Below are 19,890 nucleotides of genomic sequence, written 5' to 3'. Positions count from 1 at the left end.
CTCGTTATTGGGGGGATCCACTGTATGCTGTTGGAGACTGATTGCCAGGAGTGTAAGCTGATTCCTGTTCGTCTGCTAGCAGCTATTCGTGAGGTTCCAGTTTGGAGTGCTATTTTGTATCCAGTTCGGGAGTTTGGTGTTCTGCAGTAGCTGTGCCTGTCGCTCAGAAAGGGGCATATCACCTAAACGGATTTTAACCCCTTGTCTGCTGAAACGGTCCGTTACAGAACACTACACCGGCACTGCGCATCGCAAGATTACGGCTATCTATCGGTTGATGAAAGGAGGAGACATAGGCGGTGCTGGGCTCCTTCACAGGCGGGCGTGGCTGGGCACAAGGAAGGTTAGTCACCTGAGGTAGGCGGATCGAATGAAAGAGAGGGCGGCGATTTCAGCTCAGAAGGCGGCGCTGGGCACCTAAACGAGATTGCTGCAGCCGGGCACCTTTCACCATGAGACGTCCCCTTGGACACATTTTGAAGTGATTGACAGGTGATATAAACCGCTTTTTTATAAATATAGAGCCACAGGGGCATTTGATAAACTCACTTTGGGATTCAGTGTTTTACAAGGGACATCGCCATATGTTTAGCTTATAGGGCTCATTTCTGATGACAGAATCCCTTTAACTTTTGAGCTTCTGATCTGTTTTACAATACATAGGCCTAATAGCTGGTATGCTCCGAGGCCTTTGTAAGGCCTTGCGCTGCTTTGTCAGGCATCGGCAATCGGCGACCACATCACGGGGAGCCAATGGGTTGAGAGAGGGAGTACCCTCCCTCTGCAAACCCCTTAGATTTGGCAGTCAGCATTGACAGCAGCACCTAAGGGGTTAATCCACAAGCAGCAGAGTTTTCAGGAAAGCTGGCGGATATAACCAGGCCCCTGCTGCTGATCGGGCAAGCAGAGCTCCTTTGCCCGCCTGATCAGCGCGCTGTACTATTACAGCAATGGTCATGAACTCATAAATTTACAACACTGGTTGGGAAGGGGTTAAGTTCACATTGCTTATTTGTGGTATAACGTTGTATGTAATTTCAGAAAATAATTGAATATGGTAAATAAATAGAAATCTGTCAGCATCAACAGATGTGTATAGTGTAAATGATGCAGATTTCGATTATGTAATTTTTATCTTTATACTCACTTGCATTCTGACACTGTGCTCTGACAAACCAGCAGTAATATGCATTCAGAGGACTCGCGAGCTCAAGCACATCAGGGCTCATGTGCCCCTTGCCCGTGCTGCGGACTACAAATAGCGCTCTGCACTGCACGGGCACTGTCCGTGTGCACGCTATTTGCAGATGCGGAACCATTGACTTGAATGGGTCCACGATCCGAAGAGACATTCCGCACCGCAAAAAAATAGGACATGTTCTATTTTTTGCAGTGTGCGGAAGCATGGACCGAAAACCCACAGAAGTGCTTCGTAGTGCTTCTGATCCGTGCCACCGCTCCGTATCTTAAGGACTGCAGACCCACTTGGGTCAATGGGTGCACATCTGTGATAGGACCAATGCCCCTATATTGTGGACCTACTATTTGCAGTCCGTGCATGTGCCCCCATGAAGAGGACTACTGCTTTTTTGTGGGAGGTAACCAAAAACATATAAGATACCAAAAGGATCGGTGGGGGAACATATCTGAAGCCTATTCAAAAACACCACACATATAGAGTAGAAAAAAATATTTATTGAGTGTCCACAAATAGACATACACTATAAATATCAAAGACAGTTATACAAACATTGCAGATAGGCAGATAGGTGCTATGATGGCTAATATACCCCACCAGCCTCAAAAATGGCAAATGCGATGTTATTACATACCACTTGTGCAATATTAGTAGTACTGAATCCAACAAGCTGAAGCCATAAGCATATCCCATATACTCTGTACCCATACAGGGCTGAGGTCAGAGGCCAACAATCTATAAACTAAGATTACTAACAGCCGGTTCAGACCTGAGCGTTTTACAGCACGTTCCTACGCGCTGTAAAACACTCAACAAGGAGAAACCAATGCTTCCCTATCGGCATGGTTCTCACCTGGGCGTTTTACAGCGCGTACGATCGCAATGTAAAACGCCCGACGCCCCAAGAAGTTCAGGAGCTTCTTTGGGGCGTAGTGTTGCGCGTTCCCGTACATAGACTTCTGGGAACGCGCGACAATGGGCGTTCGCTTGTCTCCGCGGCGCGATTGTAAACGCCCGTACAATCGCGCATACAAAGCGTACGTTCAGTACGCTCTGGTGTGAACCCAGCGTAAGACAATTGTCTCAATATAATAAAGAATTCATCAGACTCAGACATCAAGATCATAGATTGGAGAGGAGCAGCTGTATATCATCCGGTCCTAAGGACCATGGTCTCATTACAACAGTACAAAAGGAAAGCACATAACAGTTAAACACATAACGATTTAGAGTTGGAGGGGGCTTGAGAAATCCCAACGTACGTTTTTCCGCGCTTCTTCTGGGGGCATGTCTGCCACATCCAATGCTGATCCTTAAATACCCCAATCAATTAGGAATAAACCTCCCTTCTTATTAATATAATATCATTGCACCTGTATAGTGAAGACTCCTGCCATAGGCCTATCATACTAGAGTCCCGGCATGTCCGTGGTAGGAGTCTTCACTATACAGGTGCAATGATATTATATTAATATCGCACAAGTGGTATGTAATAACATCACATTTGCCATTTTTGAGGCTGGTGGGGTACATTATCCATCATAGCACCTATCTGCAATCTTTTTAGAAATGTCTTTGATATTAATAGTGTATGTCTAATTGTGGACACTCAATAAAGATGCTTTTTTGTACTCTATATGTGTGGCGTTTTTGAATAGGCTTCTGCTTTTTTGTGGGTGCACAGCATCGAAATGCAAGTTGGTATGAAGATGAAAATTACATAACCAGACTCGGTATCACTTACACCATACATTGCTTATTCTAGTTTGGGAGGTGTTTTGGAGCCGAACGATTCCCTATAAGGGGGTTGTTTCATATCGCTGTAAGTTGAGATGTGAATAAGCAGCGATGACTAGGTGGCCAGGAATTAGGGAAACAGCTTGGCTTACTGTGCTACGCTATTTCTTTAGCTCTCAAGCACTGCAATCTAGGGCAGGCATCCTCAAACTGCGGCCCTCCAGCTGTTGTAAAACTACAACTCCCACAATGCCCTGCTGTAGGCTGATACCTGTAGGCTGTTCAGGCATGCTGGGAGTTGTAGTTTTGCAACAGCTGGAGGGCCGCAGTTTGAGGATGCCTGATCTAGGGAAACAGCGGGGCACCGGCCCTCTCTGCTGTTTCCTGGCCACATCTCACCTTAGTAACAGCGATCTAGGTCAACCCCTTTAAGTAAAAAAACTGTGTGTGTAAAATCCACCGTATGCACTCAATAAATATCAAGGATCAAGGGCATACAGGTAAACAATAATGAGGACGCTGCGTTCACACAAGCGCCGCGGCCCCTTCAACCAGCCGGTCAGATATCCTGAGGATAAGCCATCAATATCATGAAACTGGAATACCCCCTTAATATGAGAGGCTTGGTCTGGAGTGGGACAGCTTAGGTTTGTTTCAGACTGCTTCTCTTGTGTCCATTTACCGGTGTGCGGACTTACCGTATGGGCAACCTGTGCAGCTGCAGTGTGGCCAGGTAGGTGATGGGGGCCCACTGCCCTCTAAAGCTTCCTACTATCAGATTGCATTAAAGACTAGGGAATTACATCGCTCATTGTTGCTGAAAGACTGTGAGACGTAAAGGAGGGATGCTCTATGATGCGCTATTGGTGAACAAGGGGCTCATACGCTCATTTTGGTGTGTGTCAGCGTATGAAGGCTTAGGGGTCCGCTTAACAGAATGCGCTAGGAGCTTTCTGTGCGCATACTGTAAACGGACACTAAAAAGTCTTATCCAGGGTCTGTAGTCGTTTGCAGGAGCGTAACTAGAAAAGGCTGGGCCCCATAGCAAATTTTTGAACAAGCCCGCTCCCCCCAAGCAACTTCCTGCCACCTCCCCTCCTGCAGCTAGTCAAGACAGTGCGCACTCACCATACAAACCCCCCAGCCACACAGTAGATATGTCCACTTAGTGCCCCGACACAGTAGTTACGCCCCCCTTAGTTCCTATTGATAGTAGTGTTCCCCTTTACATTAGTAAAGCCCCTGTGGTGTTAATAAAATAAAATAAAAAAGTGTAGTACTCACTCAGCCCCATTCCCGCAGATGAATGGAGCATATCCCACTCTCCCCAGCAGACAGACGTGAAGTGGTGACGTCATCGTGCCTGCTGGGTTCAGAGGAGGGCATATCAGCCAGGGGATGATCTTTGGCCCGTGTATTCTTCTACTCAGCCCAACAGTGGTGATGATGTTACTGCAGCGTGCCTGCTGGGGACAGCACAGGTCAGGGAGTGACAGACATCCATTACAGCCTGGTCCTCGCTTGCCAGTGTATACAGACAGTAATCCTTATTACCGTTTGTGCACTGCCAGGACAGGACTCCAGCTTCATTTTGCAGCCCATAGACTTCTATTATGATGGAATGAATAACGGGATGCCTCTAAAGGCATTCCATCATAGAATTGCGTTATGGTCCGTGGTAACGGAATCCATAACGCAGATCACCTTTTACCAGTAAACGAAGCGTGAACGAATGTTAAAATAGGAAATTCGCTCATCTCCATTTCTGGGTCGGGTTATCTGAGAATTCTGTCATGGATTCCGCTACCACGGACCATAAGTTCTGGTGCCTAGTAGTGGAATCAATAATGGAATTCTTAGCAGGGCCGGCGCCACCAGTAAGGCGACTTAGGCAGTCGCCTAGGGCGCCATCTAGCAGGGGGCGCCCTTTTGCGGTGTAAAAAAATAAAAAATAAAAAAAGTTGGTTATATAAGTTCGGGCGGCCGGCGGCGCCCCTCATGCTGTGCCTCCTAAACGCTTGCCGCTCTAAAGAATCTCCGGCTCAGTGCTGCGCAGCCTGCTGTGTCTGCCCTGTGCTACTGCTGTTGTTAGTGTAGCGTGGCCGAGCGCTGTTCGGTCCGCGGTACAGGAGCTTTTGTTTCCTGTACCCGGCCGGACTGACAGGAAGTGCTCACTTAGTGTGCACTTCCTTTCAGTCCGGCCGGGTACAGGAGACAAATGCTCCTGTACCGCGGACCGAACAGCGCTCGGCCACGCTACACTAGAGGGGGGGGGGGGGGTGTAAAATGAGTGACAAGGGGGGGGGGGGTGTAAAATGAGTGACAAGGGGGGGGGGTGTAAAATGAGTGACAAGGGGGGGGGTGTAAAATGAGTGACAAGGGGGGGGGGTGTAAAATGAGTGACAAGGGGGGGGTGTAAAATGAGTGACAAGGGGGGGGTGTAAAATGAGTGACAAGGGGGGGGTGTAAAATGAGTGACATGGGGGGGTGTAAAATGAGTGACATGGGGGGGGGGTGTAAAATGAGTGACATGGGGGGGTGTAAAATGAGTGACAAGGGGGGGGGGTGTAAAATGAGTGACATGGGGGGGGTGTAAAATGAGTGACAAGGGGGGGGGTGTAAAATGAGTGACAAGGGGGGATGGGGTGTAAAATGAGTGACAAGGGGGGATGGGGTGTAAAATGAGAGTGAGGGGGGATGGGGTGTAAAATGAGAGTGAGGGGGGATGGGGTGTAAAATGAGAGGGACGAGGGGGGGTGGGGTGTAAAATGAGAGGGACGAGGGGGGGTGGGGTGTAAAATGAGAGTGACGAGGGGGGGGTGGGATGTAAAATGAGAGTGACGAGGGGGGGTAAAATGAGAGTGACGAGGGGGGGTAAAATAAGAGTGACAAGGGGAGGGGGTAAAATGAGAGTGACAAGGGAGGGGGGTGTAAAATGAGAATGACAAGGGATGAGGGGGGTGTAAAATGAGAGTGACAAGGGGGGGTGTAAAATGAGAGTGACAAGGGGGGGTGTAAAATGAGAGTGACAAGGGAGGGGGGGTGTAAAATGAGAGTGACAAGGGGGGGGTGTAAAATGAGAGTGACAAGGGGGGGGTGTAAAATGAGAGTGACAAGGGAGGGGGGGTAGAATGAGAGTGACAAGGGGGGGGGGGTGTAAAATGAGAGTGACAAGGGGGGGTGTAAAATGAGAGTGACAAGGGGGGGTGTAAAATGAGAGTGACAAGGGAGGGGGGGTGTAAAATGAGAGTGACAAGGGGGGGTGTAAAATGAGAGTGACAAGGGAGGGGGGGTAGAATGAGAGTGACAGGGGGGGGGGTAGAATGAGAGGGAGGGGGGGGGGGGGGGGAAGAGAGTGACAAGGGAGGGGGGAGAAGAGAGTGACAAGGGAGACCCCAGAGCCAGACTGCAGCCAGAGACCAGATCATCTTATTGTCCTGGTGGTAAGTAGACAATGCAATATGTTTATTATGTAATTGTTTAGTTATTAATACTACATTGGAAACTAATTTACCTCACATTTAGGGTCCATTCACACATCCGTGTGTGTTTTGCGGATCCACAAAACACGGACAGCGGCAATGTGCGTTCCACATTTTGCGGACCGCACATTGCCGGCACTAAGAGAATATGCCTATTCTTGTCCGCTATTGCGGACAAGAATAGGACATGTTCTATTTTTTTCAGGATCGGAATTGATCCGGGTCCGCAATTCCGTTCTGCAAAAAGGGACAGCTACAAGAAGCTGGATTAACCGTAAGGGAAACATAGCAGTTCTTTTCATTTAAAAGCTGAGAAAGGGGTGGAACATATGTGATGTCATGATATGGGCAGATCATCTGATAAGGGGGGGGGGGCAATTTTTATCTTGCCTAGGGCGGCAAAAACCCTTGCACCGGCCCTGATTCTTAGCCGACCACAAACCCTGTGCGCCAAACCTGAAAACACAAGTTCACTCAACACTAGTTTCCACCACTTGCAGAGGGGGCGAGGGGGCAAGTACACCACTGGGCACAGGAGGGGCAGAATGCTTAGGTACTTCTTGGGGCATGGAGTTTGGGGGGCTATATCAGGTTCCCCTGGTGGTAAACACGTCTCTGAGGAGATGCTATTTCTGTAGCTAGCGGAACCCACGGGCAGAGCCTGAAGTGACCCGTCAGTGTTGTGTAATGTCAGAAGGCTATAGGGCGTCCGGACTCTAAGCAGCTGTCAGCGGCCTCACTTCCTGCCGCGCCCCCTCCATGCTGCCGTCTGTCCGGGATGCTGGGCTGCCCGCTGCCCCGCTACCGGCTCCTGGACCTGGGGTTCGCGGTGTGCGGGACCGTCGCCTTCCTAGTGGACCTGGGCTCGGACGCGTGGAGCGCGGTGTGGTACTACCGGGCGGGGGACACGGTCTGGGCCGCCCTGTATGTCGGCCTCTACCTCCTCTCGTCCTCCGTGCTGCAGGTACTCAGCTGGGGCTGGTTCTGGGTAGACTGGAAGTACTGGAATGGAAAGCCGAGCGAGGCACCGGAGCCTGGCACTGCTGGCAACCGGGCAATCCTGGAGAATGCAACAGGAGGGGCTGCAGGGGCCTGTGGTGACCACCGGACCAGCAACGGGGGAGTGATACACAGCAATGGCACCAAGTACCAGGAGGATGCCAGACAGGGCACAGCTGCCAGTGTTATGGATGCGGTGCCAATAGACAAGGCTGTGTCAGAAATGAGTGACTTGAGCTGTGAGACATCTGGCCCACCTGAACCATGTACAACTCAGGGATGTTCTGGGGACATTCCACCTCAGGACAACCGGACATCTGCCACCCTTGAGGAGGGTGCCATACTCTGCCATGGCTGTACACACCACAGTGCTGGGGGCACCGAGGACCAGCCACTGGTGAAGTGCTTCTATACATCTAAACTCATATTGTGGCCTTCATGCTTCACCCTGCTGCACGTTCTCCAGCTGGGGTACCTGCTCAGGTAGGTCCATCCTGTATGTATGTATGTATGTTACCGGTATTTAGACAAAACCATTTGGACGCTCCTCTGAATTCAGGAGTTTCATCCAGTCCCATTGCCACAGGAGTATAAACTCCAGCACCTGATGCCCTGTAATAGGATGCCACCACTGTGACAAGTCAGTTCCGGACATTTCTTCCCTCCTCGATATTCCACCATCATCTGTGGATGGTAATATTGCAAAGTGAGAGACCTCATAAAGTTACAGAGGGGGTCCCGAAGTGCTGACTTAAAGGGCTGTCTCACTTCAGCAAATGGCCTTTATCATGTAGAGGAAGGTAATAGAAGGCACTTACTAATATACCAGTGGTCCCTCAAGTTACAATATTAATTGGTTCCACGACCACCATTGTAAGTTGAATAATCGGTTGCAAAGCCCCAAAATGTCATCCAAGATAAGAGAAAATGAAGATTTAAAGGGCTTCTGTCACCCCACTAAACAGTTTTTTTTTTTTTGTGTACTTGTAAGTTATAATCCCTATACTGCAATTTATCCATACATACTGTGATCAATGATTTTGGTTCAGTAGATTCTGCTAAAAACGTACTTTTATAATATATAAATTACCTGTCTACCAGCAAGTAGGGCGGCTACTTGCTGGTAGCAGCCGCATCCTCCTTTCAGAATGACGCCCCCTCCTCATGTTGATTGACAGGGCCAGCGGACGGGATCTTTCTCTGGCTGGCCCTGTCTGCTATCAAGATCTCACGCCTGCACCGTAACGGTATTCAATCGGCGCAGGCGCACTGAGAGGCGGACGCTCGCTCGGCCGCTCCATCCTCAATGTGCCTGCGCCGATGACGTCACATCTACACCCGGCGCAGACGCATTGAGGATGGAGCGGCCGAGCGAGCGTCCTCCTCTCAGTGCGCCTGCGCCGACTGAAGACAGGTATGGCGCAGGCGCCAGATTTTAAATGCAAACAGGGCCAGCAGAGAAAGATCCCGTTTCCTGGCCCTGTCAATCAACATGCGGAGGGGGCGTCATTATGATAGGAGGATGCGGCTGCTACCAGCAAGTAGCCGCCCTACTTGCTGGTAGACAGGTAATTTACATACAGGGAGTGCAGAATTATTAGGCAAGTTGTATTTTTGAGGATTAATTTTATTATTGAACAACAACCATGTTCTCAATGAACCCAAAAAACTCATTAATATCAAAGCTGAATATTTTTGGAAGTAGTTTTTAGTTTGTTTTTAGTTTTAGCTATTTTAGGGGGATATCTGTGTGTGCAGGTGACTATTACTGTGCATAATTATTAGGCAACTTAACAAAAAACAAATATATACCCATTTCAATTATTTATTTTTACCAGTGAAACCAATATAACATTTCTGACATTCAAAAACAAAACAAAAACAAATCAGTGACCAATATAGCCACCTTTCTTTGCAAGGACACTCAAAAGCCTGCCATCCATGGATTCTGTCAGTGTTTTGATCTGTTCACCATCAACATTGCGTGCAGCAGCAACCACAGCCTCCCAGACACTGTTCAGAGAGGTGTACTGTTTTCCCGCCTTGTAAATCTCACATTTGATGATGGACCAGGGGTTCTCAATGGGGTTCAGATCAGGTGAACAAGGAGGCCATGTCAGTAGATTTTCTTCTTTTATACCCTTTCTTGCCAGCCACGCTGTGGAGTACTTGGACGCGTGTGATGGAGCATTGTCCTGCATGAAAATCATGTTTTTCTTGAAGGATGCAGACTTCTTCCTGTACCACTGCTTGAAGAAGGTGTCTTCCAGAAACTGGCAGTAGGACTGGGAGTTGAGCTTGACTCCATCCTCAACCCGAAAAGGCCCCACAAGCTCATCTTTGATGATACTAGCCCAAACCAGTACTCCACCTCCACCTTGCTGGCGTCTGAGTCAGACTGGAGCTCTCTGCCCTTTACCAATCCAGCCACGGGCCCATCCATCTGGCCCATCAAGACTCACTCTCATTTCATCAGTCTATAAAACCTTAGAAAAATCAGTCTTGAGATATTTCTTGGCCCAGTCTTGACGTTTCAGCTTGTGTGTCTTGTTCAGTGGTGGTCGTCTTTCAGCCTTTCTTACCTTGGCCATGTCTCTGAGTATTGCACACCTTGTGCTTTTGGGCACTCCAGTGATGTTGCAGCTCTGAAATATGGCCAAACTGGTGGCAAGTGGCATCTTGGCAGCTGCACGCTTGACTTTTCTCAGTTCATGGGCAGTTATTTTGCGCCTTGGTTTTTCCACACGCTTCTTGCGACCCTGTTGACTATTTTGAATGAAACGATTGATTGTTCGATGATCACGCTTCAGAAGCTTTGCAATTTTAAGAGTGCTGCATCCCTCTGCAAGATATCTCACTATTTTTGACTTTTCTGAGCCTGTCAAGTCCTTCTTTTGACCCATTTTGCCAAATTATGCACACCTAATATAGGGTGTTGATGTCATTAGACCACACCCCTTCTCATTACAGAGATGCACATCACCTAATATGCTTAATTGGTAGTAGGCTTTCGAGCCTATACAGCTTGGAGTAAGACAACATGCATAAAGAGGATGATGTGGTCAAAATACTCATTTGCCTAATAATTCTGCACGCAGTGTATTATAAAAGTACGTTTTTAGCAGAATCTACTGAACCAAAATGATTAATCACATTATGTATGGATAAATCGCAGTATAGGGATTATAAGTACACACAAAAAAAAAAACCTGTTTAGTGGGGTGACAGAAGCCTTTTAAGAAAAATAAGCAGATAACTCCTTACATATACCAGTCAGGAATAGCTGCTAACTAGCAACTAATCCAACTATTTTACCAGAGAAGTGGCCTTGATTGGTTGGATCTGAGTCTGAGGCATTGTAGGTTAAGTCTAGTTTCAACTTCCGATGGGTCAGAAAAGACCATTGTATGTTGAAAATATTGTATCCTGAGGTCATTGTTACAGACCTCCTCTGGCCTTAACATCAGCACAAAAACTGTGTGCCGCTGCTTCATGGCAGGAGTTTCCATGGCTGAACAGATGCAGGCAAGCCTTACATCACTAAGTGCCAAGCATCAGATGGAGAAGTGTAATGCACGCCACCACTGGACGCTGGAGGGATAATGCTGTGGGGTTGGCCTAGGTTCTTTAGTTCCACTGAAGGGAAATCTTAAAGGGGTATTCCGGTTATAGAAAGTTAGGTGATAACTAGTGTCGAGCAAACTTCTGTTTTCAAGTTCAGCGTACAAGGTTCGGGATATCTAAGAATTCCGTTATGGATAACCTATAGTCCGTGGTAGCGGAATCCATAATGGAATTCTTAGCTATCCCGAATTGTGTACGCCAAACTTGAAAACAGACGTTCGCTCATCCCTAGTGATAACTATCAGATTGGTGGGAGTCCAACAGCTGGGACCGCCACTGATCATGAGAACAGGGGCTATATACCCCTTGAAGCCCTCCCTGAAATAGATGGAGTGGCTGATCAGAAAAGCACACCGCCACTCCATTCATTTCTGAGGGAGCGTCGGAGTAGTTGTATGTTTCCAACTTTTTAGGAGCAGTTTGGGGAAGGCATTTTTTGTTCCAGGATGACAATGCCCCAGGGCGCAAAGAAAGGTCCATAAGGGCATAAGTGGGTGAGTTTGATGTGGAAGAACTTTACTGGCCGCACAGTCTTGACCTCAACTCCAGCAATCATCATTGGGATGAACCAAAATGGTGATAGGGAGCCAAACCCTTCATCCAATATCACTGTCTGACCTCACATACGTTCTTCTGGATGAATGGGCAAAGAATCTCAGACACATCAAATCTTGTAGAAAGCCTTCCAGAAGAGTGGGAGCGGTTTTATCTGTACCTATGGATTTAGAATAGGGTGTCCTAAAAGTTCCTGCAGGTGTTCCAATACTGTTATCTATGTAGTAGGGATCGACCGATTATCGGTTTGGCCGATATTATCGGCCGATATTGAGGATTTTGAACGTTATCGGTATCGGCATCTATTTTGCCGATATACCGATAACGTATTGGGAACACAGAACGCGCTGCTCTCAGCGCTCTCCGTGTTCCCTCCGCAGCACAGGGGAGAAGGAAGCAGTGTCTCCTCCCCCTGTGCTGCTGCTGCCGCTAATGAGGGGAGAGAAGATAAGAGGAGGGGAGGGGCTGTGGCCGCTGCGCCACCAATGAAGATGAGTCTCTCATTAATTCATATACAGGAGGCGGGAGCTGGCTGCAGAATCACATAGCCGGCTCCTGACCTCTATGAGCGAAAGCTGCGATCCGCGGTAGTTAACTCCTCAGGTGCCGCGGATCGGAGCTACCGCTCATAGAGGTCGGGAGCCGGCTATGGGATTCTGCAGCCAGCTCCCGCCTCCTGTATGTGAATGAGAGAGGTATCTTCATTGGTGGCGCAGTGCGCCCCCCCCAAGCCCCGAGTATTAATCATTGGTGGCGCAGTGCGCCCCCCACCCCCATCCCAATCCCGGCAAATAGTAAAAACATTGGTGGCGCAGTGCGCCCCCCCCCCAGTATTACTCATTGGTGGCAGTGGCCACAGGATCCCCTCTCCCCTGCTCCTCCGATTGGAGCCCCAGCAGTGTAAGCCTGGGGCTCCGATCGGTTACCATGGCAGCCAGGACGCTATTGAAGCCCTGGCTGCCATGGTAAGCTCCATGCTGCTGTGTGCACTATGCACAGAGCAGCAGGGACAGTGTGATGTCCTATTCACCCTGATAGAGATCTATCAGGGTGAATAGGACAAGGGTTCTAGTCCCTAAGGGGGCTAAAAGTTAGTAAAAAAAAAAACACACAAAAATATTAAGTATAAATGAAAAAGATTTAAAAAAAAAAAAAATACACATTAACAATAAACAAAAAAATACACATTAACAATAAACAAAAAAATACACATTAACAATAAACATATTAATTTTCAGCAGATTTGTGTAGGAATTTCTTTTTTCTCCAAAAATGAAAATTCCCAGAATATCGGTATAAATTATCGGCTATCGGCCTGAAAGTTCACAAATTATCGGTATCGGTATCGGCCCTAAAAAATCAATATCGGTCGATCCCTACTATGTAGTGTATATAGCCTATGCTGTACATACACCTGTATATAGTGCCTGTCACATATAGCCTGTGCTGTACATACACCTGTATATAGTGCCTGTCACATATAACCTGTGCTGTACATACACCTGTATATAGTGCCTGTCACATATAGCCTGTGCTGTACATACACCTGTATATAGTGCCTGTCATATATAGCCTGTGCTGTACATACACCTGTATACAGTGCCTGTCACATATAGCCTGTGCTGGACATACACCTGTATATAGTGCCTGTCATATATAGCCTGTGCTGTACATACACCTGTATATAGTGCCTGTCACATATAACCTGTGCTGGACATACACCTGTATATAGTGCCTGTCACATATAGCCTCTGCTGTACATACACCTGTATATAGTGCCTGTCACATATAGCCTCTGCTGTACATACACCTGTATACAGTGCCTGTCATATATAGCCTGTGCTGGACATACACCTGTATACAGTGCCTGTCATATATAGCCTGTGTTGGACATACACCTGTATACAGTGCCTGTCATATATAGCCTGTGTTGGACATACACCTGTATATAGTGCCTGTCCTATATAGCCTGTGCTGGACATACAGTCGTGGCCAAAAGTTTTGAGAATGACAAAAATATTGGAAATTGGAAAAGTTGCTGCTTAAGTCTTTATAATAGCAATTTGCATATACTCCAGAATGTTATGAAGAGTGATCAGATGAATTGCATAGTCCTTCTTTGCCATGAAAATTAACTTAATCCCAAAAAAAAAACTTTCCACTGCATTTCAATGCTGTCATTAAAGGACCTGCTAAGATCAGTTCAGTAATCGTCTTGTTAACTCAGGTGAGAATGTTGACGAGCACAAGGCTGGAGATCATTATGTCAGGCTGATTGGGTTAAAATGGCAGACTTGACATGTTAAAAGGAGGGTGATGCTTGAAATCATTGTTCTTCCATTGTTAACCATGGTGACCTGCAAAGAAACGCGTGCAGCCATCATTGCGTTGCATAAAAATGGCTTCACAGGCAAGGATATTGTGGCTACTAAGATTGCACCTCAATCAACAATTTATAGGATCATCAAGAACTTCAAGGAAAGAGGTTCAATTCTTGTTAAGAAGGCTTCAGGGCGTCCAAGAAAGTCCAGCAAGCGCCAGGATCGTCTCCTAAAGAGGATTCAGCTGCGGGATCGGAGTGCCACCAGTGCAGAGCTTGCTCAGGAATGGCAGCAGGCAGGTGTGAGCGCATCTGCACGCACAGTGAGGCGAAGACTTTTGGAAGATGGCCTGGTGTCAAGAAGGGCAGCAAAGAAGCCACTTCTCTCCAAAAAAAACATCATGGACAGATTGATCTCCTGCAGAAAGTATAGTGAATGGACTGCTGAGGACTGGGGCAAAGTCATATTCTCCGATTGTTTGGGGCATCTGGAAAAAGGCTTGTCCGGAGAAGAAAAGGTGAGCGCTACCATCAGTCCTGTGTCATGCCAACAGTAAAACATCCTGAGACCATTCATGTGTGGGGTTGCTTCTCATCCAAGGGAGTGGGCTCACTCACAATTTTGCCCAAAAACACAGCCATTAATAAAGAATGGTACCAAAACACCCTCCAACAGCAACTTCTTCCAACAATCTAACAACAGTTTGGTGAAGAACAATGCATTTTCCAGCACGATTGAGCACCGTGCCATAAGGCAAAAGTGATAACTAAGTGGCTCGGGGACCAAAACGTTGACATTTTGGGTCCATGGCCTGGAAACTCCCCAGATCTTAATCCCATTGAGAACTTGTGGTCAATCCTCAAGAGGCGGGTAGACAAACAAAAACCCACTAATTCTGACAAACTCCAAGAAGTGATTATGAAAGAATGGGTTGCTATCAGTCAGGAATTGGCCCAGAAGTTGATTGAGAGCATGCCCAGTCGAATTGCAGAGGTCCTGAAAAAGAAGGGCCAACACTGCAAATACTGACTCTTTGCATAAATGTCATGTAATTGTCGATAAAAGCCTTTGAAACGTATGAATTGCGTGTAATTATATTTCACTACATCACAGAAACAACCGAAACAAAGATCTAAAAGCAGTTTAGCAGCAAACTTTGTGAAAACTAATATTTGTGTCATTCTCAAAACTTTTGGCCACGACTGTACACCTGTATATAGTGCCTGTCATATATAGCCTGTGCTGTACATACACCTGTATATAGTGCCTGTCATATATAGCCTGTGCTGGACATACACCTGTATACAGTGCCTGTCACATATAGCCTATGCTGTACATACACCTGTATATAGTGCCTGTCACATATAGCCTATGCTGTACATACACCTGTATATAGTGCCTGTCACATATAGCCTATGCTGTACATACACCTGTATATAGTGCCTGTCACATATAGCCTATGCTGTACATACACATGTATATAGTGCCTGTCACATATAGCCTATGCTGTACATACACCTGTATACAGTGCCTGTCACATATAGCCTGTGCTGTACATACACCTGTATACAGTGCCTGTCATATATAGCCTGTGCTGGACATACACCTGTATACAGTGCCTGTCACATATAGCCTATGCTGTACATACACCTGTATATAGTGCCTGTCACATATAGCCTATGCTGTACATACACCTGTATATAGTGCCTGTCACATATAGCCTATGCTGTACATACACCTGTATACAGTGCCTGTCACATATAGCCTGTGCTGGACATACACCTGTATACAGTGCCTGTCATATATAGCCTATGCTGTACATACACCTGTATATAGTGCCTGTCATATATAGCCTGTGCTGTACATACACCTGTATATAGTGCCGGTCACATATAGCCTGTGCTGGACATACACCTGTATATAGTGCCTGTCATATATAGCCTGTGCTGGACATACACCTGTATACAGTGCCTGTCATATATAGCCTGTGCTGGACATACACCTGTATACAGTGCCTGTCATATATAGCCTGTGCTGGACATACACCTGTATACAGTGCCTGTCATATATAGCCTGTGCTGGACATACACCTGTATACAGTGCCTGTCATATATAGCCTGTGCTGGACATACACCTGTATACAGTGCCTGTCATATATAGCCTGTGCTGTACATACACCTGTATATAGTGCCGGTCACATATAGCCTGTGCTGTACATACACCTGTATATAGTGCCGGTCACATATAGCCTGTGCTGGACATACACCTGTATATAGTGCCGGTCATATATAGCCTGTGCTGGACATACACCTGTATATAGTGCCGGTCATATATAGCCTGTGCTGGACATACACCTGTATATAGTGCCGGTCATATATAGCCTGTGCTGGACATACACCTGTATATAGTGCCGGTCATATATAGCCTGTGCTGGACATACACCTGTATATAGTGCCTGTCACATATAGCCTGTGCTGTACATACACCTGTATATAGTGCCTGTCACATATAGCCTGTGCTGTACATACACCTGTATACAGTGCCTGTCACATATAGCCTGTGCTGTACATACACCTGTATACAGTTAGGTCACATATAGCCTGTGCTGTACATACACCTGTATACAGTTAGGTCACATATAGCCTGTGCTGTACATACACCTGTATATAGTGCCTGTCCTATATAGCCTGTGCTGTACATACACCTGTATATAGTGCCTGTCATATATAGCCTGTGCTGTACATACACCTGTATACAGTGACGGTCACATATAGCCTGTGCTGTACATACACCTGTATATAGTGCCTGTCATATATAGCCTGTGCTGTACATACACCTGTATATAGTGCCTGTCATATATAGCCTGTGCTGTACATACACCTGTATACAGTGCCGGTCACATATAGCCTGTGCTGTACATACACCTGTATATAGTGCCTGTCCTATATAGCCTGTGCTGTACATACACCTGTATATAGTGCCTGTCATATATAGCCTGTGCTGTACATACACCTGTATATAGTGCCTGTCACATATAGCCTGTGCTGGACATACACCTGTATATAGTGCCTGTCACATATAGCCTGTGCTGGACATACACCTGTATATAGTGCCTGTCACATATAGCCTGTGCTGGACATACACCTGTATACACTGCGTGCAGAATTATTAGGCAAATGAGTATTTTGACCACATCATCCTCTTTATGCATGTTGTCTTACTCCAAGCTGTATAGGCTCGAAAGCCTACTACCAATTAAGCATATTAGGTGATGTGCATCTCTGTAATGAGAAGGGGTGTGGTCTAATGACATCAACACCCTATATTAGGTGTGCATAATTATTAGGCAACTTCCTTTCCTTTGGCAAAATGGGTCAAAAGAAGGACTTGACAGGCTCAGAAAAGTCAAAAATAGTGAGATATCTTGCAGAGGGATGCAGCACTCTTAAAATTGCAAAGCTTCTGAAGCGTGATCATCGAACAATCAAGCGTTTCATTCAAAATAGTCAACAGGGTCGCAAGAAGCGTGTGGAAAAACCAAGGCGCAAAATAACTGCCCATGAACTGAGAAAAGTCAAGCGTGCAGCTGCCAAGATGCCACTTGCCACCAGTTTGGCCATATTTCAGAGCTGCAACATCACTGGAGTGCCCAAAAGCACAAGGTGTGCAATACTCAGAGACATGGCCAAGGTAAGAAAGGCTGAAAGACGACCACCACTGAACAAGACACACAAGCTGAAACGTCAAGACTGGGCCAAGAAATATCTCAAGACTGATTTTTCTAAGGTTTTATGGACTGATGAAATGAGAGTGAGTCTTGATGGGCCAGATGGATGGGCCCGTGGCTGGATTGGTAAAGGGCAGAGAGCTCCAGTCCGACTCAGACGCCAGCAAGGTGGAGGTGGAGTACTGGTTTGGGCTGGTATCATCAAAGATGAGCTTGTGGGGCCTTTTCGGGTTGAGGATGGAGTCAAGCTCAACTCCCAGTCCTACTGCCAGTTTCTGGAAGACACCTTCTTCAAGCAGTGGTACAGGAAGAAGTCTGCATCCTTCAAGAAAAACATGATTTTCATGCAGGACAATGCTCCATCACACGCGTCCAAGTACTCCACAGCGTGGCTGGCAAGAAAGGGTATAAAAGAAGAAAATCTAATGACATGGCCTCCTTGTTCACCTGATCTGAACCCCATTGAGAACCTGTGGTCCATCATCAAATGTGAGATTTACAAGGAGGGAAAACAGTACACCTCTCTGAACAGTGTCTGGGAGGCTGTGGTTGCTGCTGCACGCAATGTTGATGGTGAACAGATCAAAACACTGACAGAATCCATGGATGGCAGGCTTTTGAGTGTCCTTGCAAAGAAAGGTGGCTATATTGGTCACTGATTTGTTTTTGTTTTGTTTTTGAATGTCAGAAATGTATATTTGTGAATGTTGAGATGTTATATTGGTTTCACTGGTAAAAATAAATAATTGAAATGGGTATATATTTGTTTTTTGTTAAGTTGCCTAATAATTATGCACAGTAATAGTCACCTGCACACACAGATATCCCCCTAAAATAACTAAAACTAAAAACAAACTAAAAACTACTTCCAAAAATATTCAGCTTTGATATTAATGAGTTTTTTGGGTTCATTGAGAACATGGTTGTTGTTCAATAATAAAATTAATCCTCAAAAATACAACTTGCCTAATAATTCTGCACTCCCTGTATAGTGCCGGTCATATATAGCCTGTGCTGGACATACACCTGTATATAGTGCCGGTCATATATAGCCTGTGCTGTACATACACCTGTATATAGTGCCGGTCATATATAGCCTGTGCTGTACATACACCTGTATATAGTGCCTGTCACATATAACCTGTGCTGTACATACACCTGTATATAGTGCCTGTCACATATAACCTGTGCTGTACATACACCTGTATATAGTGCCTGTCACATATAACCTGTGCTGTACATACACCTGTATATAGTGCCTGTCCTATATAGCCTGTGCTGTACATACACCTGTATATAGTGCCTGTCATATATAGCCTGTGCTGTACATACACCTGTATACAGTGCCGGTCACATATAGCCTGTGCTGTACATACACCTGTATATAGTGCCTGTCATATATAGCCTGTGCTGTACATACACCTGTATATAGTGCCTGTCATATATAGCCTGTGCTGTACATACACCTGTATATAGTGCCTGTCACATATAGCCTGTGCTGTACATACACCTGTATATAGTGCCTGTCACATATAGCCTGTGCTGTACATACACCTGTATATAGTGCCTGTCCTATATAGCCTGTGCTGTACATACACCTGTATATAGTGCCTGTCACATATAGCCTGTGCTGTACATACACCTGTATATAGTGCCTGTCACATATAGCCTGTGCTGTACATACACCTGTATATAGTGCCTGTCCTATATAGCCTGTGCTGTACATACACCTGTATATAGTGCCTGTCATATATAGCCTGTGCTGTACATACACCTGTATACAGTGCCGGTCACATATAGCCTGTGCTGTACATACACCTGTATATAGTGCCTGTCATATATAGCCTGTGCTGTACATACACCTGTATATAGTGCCTGTCACATATAGCCTGTGCTGTACATACACCTGTATACAGTGCCGGTCACATATAGCCTGTGCTGTACATACACCTGTATATAGTGCCTGTCATATATAGCCTGTGCTGTACATACACCTGTATATAGTGCCGGTCACATATAGCCTGTGCTGTACATACACCTGTATACAGTGCCGGTCATATATAGCCTGTGCTGTACATACACCTGTATATAGTGCCTGTCACATATAGCCTGTGCTGTACATACACCTGTATATAGTGCCGGTCACATATAGCCTGTGCTGGACATACACCTGTATACAGTGCCTGTCATATATAGCCTGTGCTGTACATACACCTGTATACAGTGCCGGTCACATATAGCCTGTGC

General features: G+C 46.4%; 1 protein-coding gene across 1 annotated transcript in view; it reads left to right on the top strand.

Moving 5' to 3' along the window:
• The first annotated feature begins 7,035 nt into the window (after positions 1-7,035).
• Positions 7,036-19,890, top strand: part of XKR8 (XK related 8) — a 38,780-nt gene continuing 25,925 nt past the window's right edge. The window contains exon 1 of the mRNA XM_040424332.1: positions 7,036-7,899. Within this exon, the coding sequence (XP_040280266.1) occupies positions 7,196-7,899 (704 nt within the window). The 5' untranslated portion in view covers positions 7,036-7,195. The remainder of the gene's footprint in view (positions 7,900-19,890) is intronic.

Source organism: Bufo bufo, chromosome 3 (genome assembly GCF_905171765.1).
Source record: "Bufo bufo chromosome 3, aBufBuf1.1, whole genome shotgun sequence".
NCBI lineage: Eukaryota > Metazoa > Chordata > Amphibia > Anura > Bufonidae > Bufo > Bufo bufo.
This window is presented reverse-complemented; position numbering and strand designations above follow the sequence as displayed.